The sequence below is a fragment of the Nannospalax galili genome, unplaced genomic scaffold, assembly GCF_000622305.1.
Source record: "Nannospalax galili isolate Female #2095 unplaced genomic scaffold, S.galili_v1.0 scaffold178, whole genome shotgun sequence".
NCBI classification, from domain to species: domain Eukaryota; kingdom Metazoa; phylum Chordata; class Mammalia; order Rodentia; family Spalacidae; genus Nannospalax; species Nannospalax galili.
The window spans coordinates 1,296,217-1,314,045 of NW_008341757.1; the positions used below are offsets into that span (position 1 = coordinate 1,296,217).

The window sequence follows — 17,829 nt, forward strand, 5'->3', positions numbered from 1 at the left end:
ATATCTGCCTGTTGCTCTTCTCCAGGGTGAAAAGCTCTTTTTCCTATTAACTGATCACTGGCGCACGCCCTTCAAGTTACAATCACCTGTCCCTGGCTAATGTTTCACCGGGTGTCAGGGACCTCGCCACCTCTGCATACGCCAGAGTCCTTTCTCTCTTTTTTGCCCTCCGCCCCTTTCCACTCTCCTCTATACAGTCAGTGAGGTCCTGATAAAACAAGAGTTTTAAACTGACTTTTCAGGATGGTGGCACCCGTAACTCCTCAGAGGAACCTTGAAGGTGCTTGGTCAGAGCTTACTGGAACCTGGTTAGGAGGAATTTACTTGGACAAGTACATGGTCTCAGAATCCCAAACAACAAAGAATGCTTATCTTTGGATGTGTGAGGGTTCGTGTGTGTGTGTGTGTGTGTGTGTTCTGTGTGTGTGTATGTATGTATGTATGTATGCAGCTGTGTGCATGTGTATGTGGAACCTAAAAGACAACCGAAGGTGTCCTTCCTCGGGCACTGTCCACTTTGACTGTTTTGGTGGTGGTGGTGGTGTGGGGGTTTTGTTTGTTTTTTACCTTGGGCTCCCCAGTTAGACTAGGTTGATAGTGAGCCTCAGGGTCCCTGCCTCACTAGAGGTAGAAGCACATGCCACGGGGCATGAGTCTGCGTGCTGAACTCGGGTCCCCATGCTTGTATGGCAAGCACTTTACTGACGGAGCTCCGTCCCTGGCCCTTACTTTAAAATCTCTTATTGCACTTGTATTTGGGGTGGGGGTGCACATGCTACAGTGGGAGTATGGAGGTCAGAGGACAACGTGCAGGAGTCAGTTCTCCCTTCCACCATGTGGGTCCTGGGATCCAAACTCAGGTCATCAGCCTTGGCAGCAAGCACCTTAGCTCACTGAGCCATCTCGCCAGCCTCCCGTCCCCCCGCTCTTATTTTTAAGAAAGAGACAATCCTACTTGTTAACCTATTCTTTCTGAAAGTATAAAGTACATGAACAGTGCACATTCAGCCCAAATTCCTTTTGGATTTTTAAAAAGAAATTAGTAGCTTATATTTACTTGATAGCCGTGTACTTTTCCTTGCGTGTTAAGAACTAAACTCTCTCATCCTCACCCAGGTCTGTCATGACTTAACTACCTCCATGTTAATCCATGTACACACATACAAATAAGTTTTCACTTATTTCCAAGTGTGGAATATTTTCTTTATTGATGAAGCAAATCAGTTAACCTCAATGTTGAAAATGGACTAGCTCATTTCCAACCCTGGAGAGGTAGTTGAACAAGACTACTGTTTTTATACAAGTTTAAACATGTTTTGATCTTTACTGTTCCTTGTGAAGCCATTCCATGCAAAAATGTCACTTTCAGTTCTATGCTGTCCTGTTCAATAGTAGTATCATGGAACATACCAATCATAGACAGGAGCGAGTGACTTTATTGATTGTAACAAAAAGAAAAAAAAATTCATTCTCCGTCTAACAGTTCTTGTCTTTATGGCCTTCAGAAATTGTGGAAATTAAAGTGTCTTTCCAAAGCATTTCCAGAAAGGACACTTAAGCAGCCTTAAACAATAAATAGACAATTAAGTTAATATTTATTCCTGTTATGTGGTAACATGCTAAGAAAGGCTAAATCTGTGTTTATTTAATGTTTTTCAAAAAATGGAACAGAACTTGTTTCCTAGAAAAAGCACGGCATAGGGTTGAAGCAGCATATTTATTCTAATTGTGAAAACACTTGTGTATGTATATGTGTGTATATGTGTATATGTGTGCAGTGCATGAAGTGTATGAATATGTGTATTACATATGTGTGTATACATGTGTATATATGTAGTATGTATGAATGTGTGTCTGTATTATGTATACGTGTGTGTGTGTGTGTGTGTGTGTGTATTTTTATATATGAGGATCCCAGGCTGTGTCCAGGGCCCAGATGTGGCTCATTGGACACTTGACCTCTGAGAGGAAGAGATGCCAGGTGCATGTGAAAAGGGAGGCTGAGCTGCTGTGGCACTTTCAGGGACCACTTTTGCTATTGCAGGGTCTATGGCTCCATGACAGACCCCACAGCTGGCATTGGGACAAGGCTTGTGAGCTGGAACCGACCCAGATCACGCTGTCCCATCCTGGACCCAGCTAAGTCGGCCTGTGTCCTCTCCGCCTTCCCTCTCCGTAGTCTGTGGTGTTCTGAGGCAGAGGAGTCTTTCTCTAGGTTCCAGAGCCTCAGGAAGACCAGGACCCAGTCCCATCTAGGCCTCGTTATCCCCAAGTTCAACACATTTTCCCCAAACAGTTATGGGACACCACTGCCACCCCTGAGAGTGGTTGTCATTAGGAATGTTTTCCTGTAGGGGATACCATGTGTAGACAACACAGACCAGAGGGAGGAGGCGTGACATCCATCAGAAATTCCAACCGCCTTTTTCCTAGAGCTTTCCCTCTGCTGAGTCTAACCTTGGAAAACCCAGAGTCCTTCCTCTCTGCACAGCTAGGTAGTCCTCAGAGCTTTCCCGTGCCTTGAGTGGTCATGACAAGTGTCTGTTCTTTCTTTGTCCTGTGATTTCCAGTAAACGTCCATTTTACCTGGAATCCACACTATGATGTGAAATCATATCTAGAAAATATTTGATTGTATTTGTGTCCCTCTTCTGGGCAACAAGCCTGAAAATCTACTTGTTCCTGATGATAAGCCCTGACTACAAAGGAGGTTTGCTTGTTTTTAATGTGGGAGTGCTTGTTCTCAAACCAATTAGCATTAGGATGAGCTAGCAAGTCCCATTCCATTTATGGGGTGGGGGAAGGGCCAAGTGACATAATCTGTGTTTTTAAGTGTTTCTGAGAAATGAAGACCTCCAGGGCAGAGAGAGAGGGTGGATCAGGAAATAGCTATGCAAATCACATGCCTATGAAATTACTAATACTTTGATCGGAGGCATTAACAATGCCCCGGCTGGCATTCATGAGCATGAACCAGGAGTGAGTAAGACTAGGCATGTTTTGGAAGAGATTACAAGTGTGTTTACTGACATGGTTTGTTGAGCAGTCAGTGAAGCCCACTGCTGTTTTAGACTTCACCTGCCCAGGCAGTCCAGGTAGGGCAGCTGTGGTCCTACATTCCACTCTCGTTAGTGACACAAAGGGACCTAGGTGATTCTGACAAAGAGCCAAAGTGATTGGGCCTCCTGTAAAGCCTGCTTCAGCTTTTTAAAACCCTCTTTCTAACAAAACAACTGCTTGTCCTTCTAGAAGGTAGATTAAGAACCTGGATCGAAATGCTGAACTGTGGAAGGTGTCAGCATGTGGGGTGTGACTTGGGCTGAAGCCCACCTAGGAACTCTATAAGGCCAGGATACCATGTGACCAGTGTGAGAATCCCTCTGGGGCCCATCCCCTGCGGTTGGTTTTAGTAGCCTTTGAAAATGATAACTTTCAATCTGGCTCACAACACTGGGTGTCTCCTTTTAATGTCTTTATTTGAAGTTGAGGGCAGGGGGTACTAAAATAGAACTGTCAGCACAACTACCAAGCAATGGCCATCTCATCAGACTTTTGCTTAAGTCTGCTGCTTACTGTTCATCAATTAGTTAGAGGGTCCCACAAGATCAAGTTGTACCTGTCAAGGGCCCTGAGTGCTCACAGCTCAGAGAATGCCTTTGCTTCTCCAGTGTGTCTGTTGGATGTGGAAGGCTGTTTATAGGAAAATAGAATAAAAATAAACTTGAAGAGTCTTAACCGTATGTTTGAATAGTATTTTATGAATTCACAGAAAGCTTCGACTACTTACAGACACTGAACAAACAGGCACTCTGAAACAACACTGGGTTTGAAGTAGAAATTTCAGGGACCATTCATGAATTCTTATGTTAAAATATTGGCTTAATGGTAAAGGCAAAATGAGGGCTGAGAGATTTAGCCTGTTTTTGTTTTCTCCCAAGTATTTGAAAACTGAAATTCCATAAGAGATTATCTGTGAAATGCCTTTCTTCTATTACACCCATAAATTTTAGGAGTGGCTTTGATCAAGCATTCTGCCATTCTTGGTTTCTAAATCTTTGACTCATACATTAATAACTGAAAACATTCATCCTATTTTTGTTATAGTGAAAGAGGAAGTTTCTAAATAGTCAAAGGGAAACATTGAAAATAGACCACAGTAAACGATAACTAAATTAGGTTCGACTTTTTTTTTCCAGAAAGAGCAATGCTCCATGCTGAAACTTGCCAGAGTATTTTAAGATGATTGTCTGTAAAGAAAAAGTACCAGCATTTTACCATCCTCAGAGGGAAGGCATCACAGAAATGCAAAGTATTATCAGGCACACAGGCTATACAGAGAACAGTTTGCCATGACTTAAGACTTCTATCAGTGGGGTTTTGCTTTCTGGCTCATGTTTAAAATAGTCACATGGGCACACAGTCATACAACTTACAAAGTAAATGAGTTGACGCTCTGTCGACTTCCTGTACATGTTGACCCCAGGGGGTCAAGCTCTTAGGAAAATTATGTTTGGCTTTCCACTCCCTATTTCCAGTCCAGCCTAGCAAGTAAGACCGGGTCTCTGAGTAAAAGTTCACAAAGGATGTGTAGCTGAATTGGGGGGAAAAAAATCCCCTCTGCAAAACAGGAAGAAAGAGGTCTTCACTGAGGAGTCAGTGAAGAAAATTCAGCTTTTGTAGTAGTTTATCTTTGCGGTATTTCCAAGAGCATAAATTCAATTAAAAAAAAAAAAAAAAAAAAAAACACTGGTAACATTTTCGAAGTGACTGCACTTCCAAGAGCAATACAAGTGTTTAAGTGGGTTAAGAACACTGAATGTTCTTGAAGAAGACCCGGGTTCAAATCCCAGCACCCACATGGTAGCTAACAACTGTCCATAACTCCAGTCCTAGGGGATCTGACAGCCTCTTCTGTCTGCTGCGGGCATTGCATGACCTGGGTGCACTTACCTACATGCAGGCAGTACACGCATACACATAAAATAAAAATAATAAATAAAATTAAAAAAAAGAAAAGCTGAGACCAAAAGCAATTGGCTTTGCCAGTGACTGCTTACATCGCCTTTGTTTTCCCGGAAGAGTTGAGGGTTAGAGGAGTTTCTCACCTGAACACGGCTTGTCCAACCCATGGCAAAGTATCTATACACAAATACCTGCATTTTTGAGGAAACAGAAATCCTTTAAGAAAAAAAAAAACAAAAAAAAAAAAACAGCAACAACAAACTTTTGTGCTATGTTGTCAAAAAAAATAAATTTCCATTTATTGATATTTGAAAGAGTTAAAAAAGAAAACAATAGCTCAGGTGGGTTAGGTGTCACGGCGTCCTCAACACGAAGATAGCTTGCCTCTCAGGAGATTAGCACCTATAGAAATTTCGAGGCACAAAGGTGAATCCTTGTTAATTTCATGGCACTAAGTAAGCCAGACAGATGAATAATCAGAGAGGAGTAGATTTTTTTTTAAACCACAGAGACTACTCACTGATCAGTCAGAAGCTCCCACTGTAAAGGAATTGTGGGCATGGTACTTTCACCAAGTTTTATTGGACTTAATGGGTTAGATGGAAGTTCTGTAACCTATTTCGAAGTCAGAACTGAAGGGGCCCTGTTCTCGGCAGGATCCAGGAGATGCTGGCTGTGTGCTATCTGAGGGTATTTTCATTTGGCAAAAGTTCTCTTAGTGACTGCCAACCTGAGTTAATCAGTTCGCCTCACTGTGAGGTTGAGTACTGGGTATGCAGGTGTCTGTTAGAGAGAAACTGAGGAAAACGGGGGCCTTGGGTAAATTGCAGTTGCCAGGTTTGCATTCCAGCTGCATGAACTGAGGCTCATCTTCGTCTCTGCCTCAGTTTCCTGGTCTGTAAAAGGGGGATGGTAGTAACTGTTGGTCTCTTGTTGGTAGTTTTAAAGGTGTTATTACATGCAGAGCAGTGCAGACCAGAGACTGGCACACAGAAGTACCCAGTAAGGATTAGTGACCATGGTCATATCAATAGCTATTGAGAACATCCGTGCAAGGAGCTCTGAGGAGCCAGGCCCGCACAGTGCCTTGGGTTATAGGTTCCGGGTAAAGTAACCACATGTGAATTTATTTCTCTGCACTGTAACTTCCTTTAAGTGCAACTGACAGGAGCCAGGTGCGCACCTGCTGCTGCCTTCTGAGCAGAGCTGAGTCGGGAGAGAGCCTTCTTACCTGAAGCGAGGTCTAGACTGGGGATCTTGATTCTGACAATTCAGGCACAGCACTTGGCTCTCCAGAAAGGAGGAATTGCATTGTCATCTAGCATGAATGAATTAAAACCCAGAGTCCTGCTCTACCCTGGCCGCCACTACACCTTAGTGCGTTTATTATTAGTCTTTAATCTAGAAATAACTTGTTCACCACCTAGAGGAAGATAACTATGGCCCAGGAACCAGAATTTGTGTCACTCCCCCAGGGCCTTAATTGCAAAGCCTCACGTAGGGTCTCAGGAGTCCAAACAGTCTCCGGTTGTATCATGAACATCTTGCCAGTCCTTCATGATTCACTGGTCCAGGGATGTTAACAATTCGTTCTTGGCACATGGGACAAGGCTTTGGTTTTACCAGTATAACAAGGTAATGGCTTAACAGCCTCAGGAGCCAAAGGCTTTAGGCTTCCCATTATAGCTCCTGGTGTCACCTCAAGTCACTGGCTTACGTTCCCAGATGTGACGGTTCCCAGAGTGACACATGTACCATGTGATCAGGTTGGCAGGCTCCATTCCTGAAGATGTAAGGGGTGTGTGGGCATCTGTATCTCCATTAGTCACTGGTTCATTCAACAAATTTATGTTACAAAGTGCTGCCTCCCAGGGACCATGCAGCTGAGAGATCTCGAATCAAATGAACCTACCCTTAAAGACTGCCCCATCAGGTATAATAAGAAGCCCCCCCAAAAGCCCCATGCAACTCAAGTATAAAGAATACAGTGATACATGGGGGGGGCGGAGATCATAGGGAATTCTAAAAGAAGAGCTTTCATTTACAGGCTGAGGGATGCTGGACTGACCTGCCTGGAATATCCCAGGACTTGTTCTAATAGGAATCACAGGGTTCATCAAATCGCGTTTAGAGTATGTGATCAGCTTGCTAGGTGCCCCTCTGTTCTAAATTTGGAATTCTCAGAATCCACTGCATCTCTGGGTTCTGAAACAGCTCAGAGGATGAAGGAAGTGGACCCTGTTGGGGATGACTCTTGGTGGGTTCCTGGAACCCTTGCCTTAGTATTTAAAACAGCCTGTTCAATGCAAGTTCTGTCTTTAGCAAAGGCCTCTGGGACTTGAGGACTTTTCTAGAAATAAATGCCTCTTAGGTTTAAGTGCTTTTTGCCAAAATCCAAGAAGGGGGTAGATCACAGTCTCAGAACAGAGGCGATATTGTTGTTGTTTTCTGACAGAACCACTCCGGACGGCCTCGCTCAAGTCCTGTTTCTTTCTGTGGGCTTTTTCTGCTGGGCTATTATTTTGATAAGGAGACTTGAGAGTACATCCTTCAAAGCCTTAATACTTCAGGTCATTGTGAAAATGCTTCTGTGCTGCACAAAGTCTTCTAAACAAAACAGTCCCCGCCCTGGCTCCAGGCTATGGAGCGTGTCAGATTCATGGAACATGGCTCGGTGCTCCCACCAAGGAGCAAGAGCCACCGAACAGGCTGGGTGCAATCAGCAAGCCCGGACAGGGAGGGGGAGAGAGCAGAGCCTTCCCTGCCAGTCTGGCAGCTCCCCCGAAGTGCTCAGAGCTCATCCCACACACCCGTGCTAGTCACTGCCGTGTGTTTACATGAGTAATGGAGCTGCTGGGGGAGGGGATCTCTGAGCAGCGCTGAGCCTCTCTCCGCAGTCAGTCACACCAAGTCCAGACTTCCAGGGATGCGGCTGGGGAGCAGCCCCCTGCCCGAGTTTTGCTGAGCACAGACGTCAATCAGGCAGATGTGGGACGACTGGAATGGGTAATCTCTCCTTTCTCTTTGCTTGGTTTTGTTCGGGAGCTTGTTTACCTTTGATAATTCCAGGCTGGCTTTCTGGGATGGACTTTGAGACCCATGTTTTGAGAAACGAGAATGAACAATGTTGATCTGGGAAGCGAAGCCTGAGCCCCGAAAGTGCTTCTTAAACTTTTATTCGGGTGGGGGGTGGTGTTGTAAAGAGAGAGTTGCCTTCACAGAGCTTCAACAACAATAAAACCCTTATCCGCAGCAGAAAATCAAATTAGTAGGATTAATCATGTCTGTAAAATAAGTCTAACATAAAGTAGCCTAAAACCACTGTTTAAACTGTGCCATCAGTAAGATTAGTTACGATTCAGAGAGTTCGTGCCGTTCTGATTTGATTATGTCATAACTGTTCCTCAAAGTGATAAAAATGTGGGTGCCTTGAGAGACCAGAAGAGATTGTTTGGGAGAGAATACGTTTGTCTGGAGTTGGTTCAAAGGCAGCTCAGTTAATTGGTTGGTTTTAATTTTCCTGCTGGGGTGACTGAGTTGAAGTTGAATGTGAAAGTTGATTGGGGGGGGGTAGTCAGAGCAGTCCATAAACAGCCCAAGTTCAATATCATCTGTGTCAGTTGTAACTGCAGCTTTAAAAAAAAAAGTTGAACCTTCACTGGAATCAGGCTAACCCTAGTGTAAGCTTTGGAATTTATTTTCAATAACCCTCCAGATCTTCATGAAAATATATTGAGGAGGGGAAAGAGCACAGTGACTCAATGTTTCTGCCAGATTTGCTGAGACTGAAACACGCTGGCCGCAACATTATTAGGAAACACATGTAATAATACCCTGCAGCTCATTGCTATGAGTACCTCTCTAAAGCTGTCTCTCTCCATCAGTATGATCATTTGAGAACATGCTCCTGTCTCCAAACCCTTCTGAAGAGAGAGATATTGAAATGCTACTTTACCGTGATGACGTCACAGGCTGGCATTATCACTTGAGTTTTTGAAAAGAAGATATGAAACAAGCCTGTTTCAGGATCCTTACCGTCATCCTTTAGGCTTTATTTATATTAATTAGACTTGGGAAAGTATGCTGACTTAACTTTGGGAAAAGTACAGAAAGTATAGAGTCTACCAAGGTACCACCCTGCAGAGACAGAAGCATCCAATGAGAGTTGATGGGGGTATGTACATGTCTCGGAACTATCAGAAGGAAGCAAGCAGTGAGGTTGTGACTCCTTTGCTGCCTGTGCAACTGAAAGTGTATATCAATTGTTTCCTGTTTGTTTGCAGCGCCAAATCTTAAAGGCAGACCGCGCAAAAAGAAACTGTGCCCACAGAGAAGAGAATCCTTCAGTGGGGCCAAGGATTCCAACAACAATTGTGATGGTAAAGCCGTCGCCAAGGTACCGTCATTCACTGCAGACTGTTCCTGCTGCAACTTTTGACTTTTCCTTTTTTCTTTCTATTCTGATATCTCAGTGGCCATGTTCAATTCAGAATCTTCCTTTTGTATTCAGAGCCTTTAGGGTGCTAGGGCATGCCTTTCCCTGACACCTCTCTTCCTCAGTGGCTGGGAGTGTGGGCTGGTAGGAAGCAGGCGTTTTGATTAGTCAACAGAAAGACTTCCCACCTCCCGGTTTGGCTAGTTGGGTAAAGGACATGATTAAGGACCCACGTCACTGAGGCTGAGATTCCATCGTAGGTGACACAATCCCATAGTTTACACGGCTTGTATCCAAAATAGATCAGCTGAGCCATCCTCTCTCTGCGAGCTCATCTAAATATGTTCAGAGATTAACGGACGCTGAAATTAGAAATAGCTCGAATTAATCTTTTTAGTCATGATTTTTTATTTCTAAAGTCACCTCTAATTCACATTAAAGTAAAATTAGAGATGTGAGGTACATATATACTCACATATCCATACATGTTTAGGGGACGTTGTTCTGTTTTGTTTTGCTTGTTTTGAGTCAGCATTTCCTTGTAGCCCCAGCTGGCCTGGAATTCATTGTTATCCAGGCTGGCCTCGGTTTCACAAGATCCACCTGCCTCTGCCTCCTGAGTACTGGGATCAAAGGCGTGCCCATCCTGCCTAGTGACGTGTATATTTTTAATGACCTCTAATGCACATTTTGAACAAGCATTCTTTTGAATCTTTGAAGTGTATGCCTGAAGTATTTAGCAAGTACCCCTTCATAGTTTTAAACTTACCTTTTGACTTTTGTGAGGTTGGGTCAAATTTCCATATTTCTGTTTCTGGGTGTTTTCATTTGTTTCTGAGCCAAAGATGCCCACTATCCATTTAGATTAGAATCAAAGATCAGGTAGAAAATATAGCACAGCATTTCCAGACCGAAGAACTAAACCGCTGAACGTGTGGGCATGCTGATTATCGGTGAATTCGCAAGATACAGACAAAAGACCGAGTTCTGTGTTGACTGCCTGTTGGTTGTACCATGTCCCCAGTTTGCCGAAGTGAACCCTGGACTCTTACATTCTATAAATCTTATCTTCAAGTGTGACTCTTGTCACAAAGTTCTGGAGGCTTCTTTGGCTGGGATATCTTCAGACTGCCAAGATCTCAGAGGTTTTTTATCCCAATGTATAGAAGTATGTATTTTCAGTTTCCTGCCTAAATTCCCTGAAGTTGATTCACTTCTGGTCATTTAACCTCTGCAACAGAGTGTACACAAAACCTATGAAGGACACTTTCTTGTGAGTTGAACATCTCAGCCCTGGAGCCATTCTACTTAGACCGTTGGTGTCTATGGTCTAGAAGGGTGGCAGCCAGATCAGTTCGTTCTCTGAGACGTACTTTGAAAGTTCCTAAAGATGCTACAGGTGGAGCAAGGTTTTAGTGCAGTAACATTCTACAGAGTGCAGCGCCTGTGTTGGTGCTGTGTTTCTTCCAGAATGTTCTAAATCTGAGCTCAGCAGGATGAAGCTCTGATCCTTGTCATTTGCAATCACTACCAGTATGTGGGAAGTGTACAGAACTCCTACAGCTGACCTGAAAGAACACAGCCAGTGCTTTCATGGAGGGGGGCTTCAGCCTCACACACGCATAGCAGACTCAGAACTAAGGAAACAGGAGGCTGTTCGGCTCGTGGACTGTGTTAGATGGCTACCAACTTATTCTCCCTAGGAGGGATAACAGCCAAACCTAGGTTCTTTAAACAACCCTTCACTCCTCTTCCTGTCAGTGGTGCTGTAGAGAATGGTCACAAGGGGACAGACCATCTTCCAGTGTTCCTGTGCGGTGGTGGTTGGATGAACACCAAGCTGTGGTTGGCTCTTGGGGACCATTTGCAGTCTTGGATTACAGTCTTACCTTGGATACTCCCAATCTGGTGAAACCACTAGCCAAGAAAGATTAGGTTTAAAGTATGGTGAGGTTATCTGTTGGCACCTGTCTGTAAAATCCTACAGAACCGACAAGCCACACCTGGGACCAAGACATTTAAAAAGGCATTTGTGTCTTAAAGCGATCTTTTGCTATGAAATGCTACGGTACAGATGAAAACCCTGTGACCATCCGATTGTTTCTTGAGCTAGAACCTGCATTTTATGTGCTAGAGAGCTGTTTGACTCTCAGACCTGTGTGTTTTTTTCAAAAGTGCCTCCAACAGACCATTTCTAACTGTGGATCAATGCCAGCCTCCTGCAGCTCCACACAGCAAAACTCCGTGAGTGGGACAGACTAGTCCTGCTGTGGTCATGACTGGCAACTTGCCTGTCAACCGTCAAAAGGACATGCTCTCGATGAGAGCAGGACAGCAGCTTTGCAACACCCTGTTGTCCATTGGGAAGAGACTTCCATGGCTTCCCAAAGACGGCAAGAGTCGCAGGCAGAGAAAGCCCCGCTCTAGGGCCATCGTGAATATGCTTGGCGCTTGTTTAACCATCTTCCGGGAGCACCTGCAAACAGCAGATCTGTGGCCCAGGCTAGTCACATGATAAACCTTAACACAGGAGTCTTCTTGACATGGGTGTCTATGATGAGACCCCTAGTGATGGAAAGCAGATGATTTCTTGTATTTGTCAGCATGTGTCAAGACTAGGGGTATGTAACAGGTGGTTTCTATGGTAAAGGAGCGTGAAGAAGGGAATTGTGGTATGGGATATGTTCGTTCACTGAAAGCACATACTTTGCTATTTCATTTCATCAATGGGATACTTTCCTTAGTTTCAATACCATTCATTTCATTCACTCCTCAGAACTGTACCCAGAAATTATCCCTCTTGCTTTACCAAGCTCGAAGCTCGAAGTTACCTAGCAAGTCATTGGCCATGCCAGCATTAGAACTCTAGCCTGGTTAGCACATCTGGCTGTCCCCATTGATGACTAGATTAGTTATGTCTCAGTCCTGTAGAAGAATGTGGTTAATATCAACTAGGTACATGTTCATTGAAAGCACTAATGTTGATTCTGTATTTAAGAATTTCTCAATCACTTTGGAAACCCTAGAGCTCTTAGTGAACTTAACAGGTGTGTAGTGCTCAGCTTAGGATTCATATCTAGTAACTAACTGTCACCTTTTAAAGGTTGGATTTTCTCAAGGTCAACATGCAGACTAAGCCCTGTTTCCATTGATTCTTTTTTAAAAAAATATTTTATTATCTTTTATTTTATGTGTGTATTACTTGCATGTAGGTAGGTGCACCTGTGTTGTACAATGCCTGTGGAGGTCAGAAAGGTGCATTGGATCCCCTGGAACTGGAGTTATGAATGGTTGTTAGCCACCATGTGGGTGCTGGGAATCGAACCTGAGTCCTCTGTAAGAGCAGCCAGTGCTCTTAACCTCTGAGCCACCTCTCCAGCCCTCCATTGATTCTTGAATTACAATAGTTCAGTAGATTAAAATGCTGAGAATGTTTTGTGTAAATGTGAAAAATAAAATGTCGATAAGAACTTACCAAGGCCTACCCAGAAACAGAAAGAACTCACTTACCCTAACCAAGAAGCATCGAGCCAGTCAGAGATCCAAGCCAAGGCTCACTTGTCCTCTTCTTACTAAGTGTCCTGCATCCCCTCAGAGGAGCCCACTGGGATGTAGGATGTGGTTCAGCAGGGCATAGGGTCTCACTTGGAGCCTTTGTCAACAACAGAGTGTGAGTGACTTCAGAGGGGTAAGGCAGACCTCTCACTCCCCTACAGTGATACTTCTGACCTAATAATGGAGATAATTGGCCTGATACCACTGCAGACTTAAGCCATGGCCTATTTAATACACAGCTCATTTTGTGTGAGAGTGAGGTTTAGAGGAAGGCAGAGCTGAATTCCATACCTGGACATTCGCTCCTCACTGGCTACTAGACAAGATAGCCACCCTCACTGAGGCTAAGTTCCTCCACTATAAAACAGATCTAAATAGCTACCTTTTGTAATTCCTGTGGACATTAAAATAACAGACATGAGCCACAGTTCTTTTGACCTGGAAACTACTTAGTTTTGCCTTTCATGTCTCACTTGAAAACTCACACTTCTGCACAGTAGGTAGGTGTTGCAATGCCTAGTAAGGCGTGCTTTTAAAAGTTTGTTTTGACTACCAACTTACCAATTTTGTTGTTTATCACACAAACATGGATATGATCTTATGTGCCTGTCCATGTTCATCATTGTCCATTCCTCAGTTTCCACATTTATGGCAATAATAGCCTACTTAAAAGAGTCATGAGCTTAAAGACCAGGGAGCTAGGTGAGCTGCAAAGTAAGATGACCTGAGTTGGAGAACACGTGTGAGAAAGCTGGGTGTGGTGGCATGTGCTTAGAATCAATGCTGGGGAGGTGGAAAGAGGCAGATTCTTGACACTTGGCTGGCAAGCTGTAGTAACCAGCTCCGGGTCCCAGTGAGAGATCCTGCCTCAGAAAAGTAAGTTGAATGGCACCTGAGGAACCAAACCTGACGTTGTCCTCTGACCTCTAGTGCACATGCACACACACACACACACACACACACACACACAGGCACACACACACACACGCACGCACGCACACACAAGTTATGAGAATGAAAGAATGCCTAAACCCGATCTCCAATAGTGCCTGGGCACTAGTGTAAACAAATAAGGCTGGAGGGAAGCAGGATGAAAACTGGGATGATTTTATTTCAAGAGGCCGGTGAATTCAGAATTCCATCAGAACTTCAGTCCCAACAGCTTGAAACTGGGCATTGAAAGGTGGAGGCAGCACAGAGACTCACAGGATGTTTCTAATATCACAAAGCCCTAAAGTTTGAGAATATTGTCGGTAAAATTCCACATGGAAAAAAAGTGTTAAAGCTATTCCCACTGCCCCTTAAAAATTAAAATCTTATCTAGTGGCCCCACCAAAAGTTTTGCAGGAAGTTTTATTTTTCCGGGACTAGTCTGAAGATATTAGTGTGCTCACTGGTGAGAATAAGCAATACAAAACAGAGGATTGTTCCACTTTAATAAATAAACAAATCTTTTCATGTGCTTAGTGCTCAGAAGGATCTGAAGGGGAAGAAAATCTAAAATCAGGAACACTGTAGAGTACGTAAGACGTTTTTATTCATGACGTTTCCCCGGGACGTGCCCTCCTTCCCGCCCAGTGTCCGCTGTGGAGATGTAAAGACTACTGGAACATACACATTTCCCTTGGGTGCGCTTGAACGCCACGTTTGACCCTTCCATCTCCCCCTTTTACAGTTAAAATAGATCAGCAACTTAGCATTTTGTTTAATGACCATCAAAGGCCTGTGTACAACATGGCAGCCAGGAGGGAACGTAACGTTAGCCGAGAGTCATGTCTGCCTGTGACCGAGAAGGAAGGACTCCGGAGCAGTTACCTCCATTTATACCCTAGCTTGGGTTTTTAGCTGACCTTTACCCTTTCTTTTGTGGCAACTGAACATTTCCTATGACATTATCAGCTGACTGAAAAGCAGTAAGTCCTCATTCAAGACTAGGCTTTTTGCTACCCTGCGCAGGGTATATGTGGGCATTGCCCCGAGTGACAGTTGACAATAGCCTCTGCTGTACTCTATGATAACTCTGAAGAAATAAACTTGTCTTTCATTTTTATATCAAGCAGACAGTATTGGATTGTTTATTAAGAAAGTGAGGTTTCTTCAAGAACATAACTGATGGTGTCCCTTGAGAAAATAAAATATATAATGAGGCAGAATGATGTTCCCACCAAATGTAAACACTGTTGATCTGGCATGAACATACTTGTGAAGTGTCCAAAGGACCCTGCAGTAATTGGGCAAACCAGGGCCCTCTGGGTGCCTGTTTCTGCCAATAAAGTTTTATGGGTACACAGCCTTGGCACTCGTTCCCACATCATGCTTACACTAGATTTGAGTATGTGCCATAGGGTCCAGAAGGCTCCAAAGCCCACGTATTTACCAGTGACCCTTACAGAAATTTGCCCTCGGTTGCTCTAGGATGCGTCTTCCTTGGGTACCTCCAAAAGGCTGTCTTTGGCTGGCCCTAACTTGCTGCTCATGCTCCTCCTCCCTCCTCAGGGAGATCAGGGGGAAAGTACCCTTTAACTGTGTCTTTATCAGCCTTCCGGGCCCGGGCTTGATATGATGTTTATTATCTTTTTTCCAGGTAAAATGTGAGGCCAGGTCAGCCTTGACCAAGCCGAAGAATAACCACAATAACTGTAAAAAAATCTCAAATGAAGAAAAGCCAAAGCTGTCCATTGGTGAAGAATGCAGGGCAGATGAACAGGCCTTCCTGGTGGCACTTTATAAATACATGAAAGAGAGGAAAACGCCCATAGAGCGAATTCCCTATTTAGGTTTCAAACAGAGTAAGTATACTTGTTTTTTGTTTCTAAAATATCAAAATCGTTCAGATTCTTTGAATTGGGGGAGGGGGAGTGGAATTTTTTGACCAGATATTATGTTAGAACCCTAATCTAGGCAGGGTGTTTTCTGTTTATACTAAATCCACAAACTGCTTGAGCCAAGAATTTCCCCCTGTCTCTTTGCACTGTTTCCTTCTGGGACAGTTGCACTGAGTTATTTATAGACTGGAGTCCACTGATGATGACTGGAATTAGACGCGATGAAAGTTTTTCATTTTCTGTTTTGTCAGCCTTGAGTGTCTGTAACGCCTTTCTTGTGAGATAATGCTCTGCTGTAGCCTTATCAGGCACAGATGTTGCCTGTTGGAAGACAGCTTTTAAAAGGAAGACATGTAAAGATGGGCCAAACAGCCACAAAGAGAAAACATTCCCTATGCCCTAAATTCGTTAAAAGATAAGAAAAACCTGAATTCACAGGAATAAGAAAAGCATCCATCTTTAAAAAGTTCAGTTTTAAGTAACTTTTAAGCTGTGCAATTAGGTGTCATATATAAGCCAAGCCCGACTCAGCTTGAACAGAAGTCCATACAGAAAGGAGAGAAATCCATCCAAACCCTACCCCAGGTTCACAACTGAACATATATTTGCCTCTGTTTGGATTTAGTGATGCACAATGACAGGAGCCTCTGGCTCGAAGTAGTATTTTCTCCAAATGCATCTTCCTAGATGAAAACCATGTGTCATTTTGATGAAGAATGTCAAACCTGTATGTTTTACATAACAATTTACATAGCTAATAGCAATTGGCACTGATTGCAAGAGAACACTCCACAGCCGTTATAAACTTATATAACGACGAATGATTACAATGTTTGTCTGAAAACTGGTTGCTTGAAATAGAAGTAAAATTAATGTACTGTGAAGCGCTTTGTTGCTCTGTCGTTGGCTCAGATTAAATCAAGGCCAGGGCAGGGCTCTTGATAGCCTTGAAACACAAGGTAAATATGGCTTTGTGAGCATGATGTGGCAGAGAGCCTTTTGGGTTGTTTAATTTTCATTTCATTCATTTCCCGTACCAAGGAATTACTTGAAGCCCAAATTTCTCCTCATAGAAAGGAATCAGGATCCCTAGTTATTTGATACAAAATGATCAAGCTTGATACTGACTGGGCAGAGATGTTTAACAGCGTAAACATATGCGAACCCTACATAGGAGATGTTTGATAAAGCAAGAAAGATACATTCAAAGTATCACACAGGCACATCAGGGAGCTAGGAGGGCTCATGACTCAGTATCTCTGTGAAGAACGTCTTCCTTTATTTGGGCTTGCTGTGCCATAGTTCTGGCATGGAAGGGGCTTATTTTCTACATATTACAAGATCCTAGTTGGGAAAATACAACAGGGTCGTTTAATATAGTGTTGCCATCAGACAGTCTACAAAGTGACTGCTATTTATTGATCATGGAGAGATCTTATCTAATGGAAGCATTCGTGTGACTATACTATGGCTTCTTTCTAAAAGCTGAACTGACCCACTGCTATTTTGAATTCCCACACATTTTCCCAAGGTCAGTCCAATATATTAGCTTACTCTGCTGATGGCAATGCAAATCAGACTCTGCTGTTCTTTATCCTAAAAGAAGAATTGTCTCTGTAGTATCATAGATGTTTCTTAAGAAATACCTTAAGTGGTAATAATAAATAGATCCTGTAATGTTGAATGCCCTTTGGCAGATTGTTTCCTAAGAATTTAGCTCTCTGGAGTAGAGTTGATTTTTTTTTTTTCCTTTCTCTTTCTCATTAAGAAACAAAACAAAATGTTTTAATTGACATCGCTTGGAAATGTGTTAATGCAATGCTTATCTAAACACTTATTATCCCTCTAACAGTTAACCTTTGGACTATGTTTCAAGCTGCTCAAAAACTGGGAGGATATGAAACAGTAAGTGTTTAAGCAACCTGAATGAAATAATTTCTCAATCTAACCTTCCCCCTGTCTCTGGCCAAAATGGGGGAAATGCAAAAGTAAGCCATCACTGGCTGCCTTTTCTAACGGCACTGTACTTTTGGTGGGGGGGGGGGGGGTTTT

The 17,829-nt window shown here is 43.4% G+C and overlaps 1 protein-coding gene across 2 annotated transcripts in view; it reads left to right on the plus strand.

The window, feature by feature from the left end:
* The window catches only part of Arid5b (AT-rich interaction domain 5B), a 192,680-nt gene that overhangs the window by 138,001 nt on the left and 36,850 nt on the right, over positions 1 to 17,829 (plus strand). Inside the window, exons 1-4 of one of the 2 annotated variants that reach the window (XM_008837299.3) lie at positions 7,719 to 7,968; positions 9,246 to 9,358; positions 15,537 to 15,741; positions 17,630 to 17,682. In XM_008837299.3, coding sequence (XP_008835521.1) covers positions 7,965 to 7,968; positions 9,246 to 9,358; positions 15,537 to 15,741; positions 17,630 to 17,682 — 375 coding nt within the window. In that variant the 5' untranslated portion in view covers positions 7,719 to 7,964. Of the gene's footprint in view, positions 1 to 7,718; positions 7,969 to 9,245; positions 9,359 to 15,536; positions 15,742 to 17,629; positions 17,683 to 17,829 lie in introns of those variants that run through there. The other variant, XM_008837297.3, reaches the window with a different exon arrangement.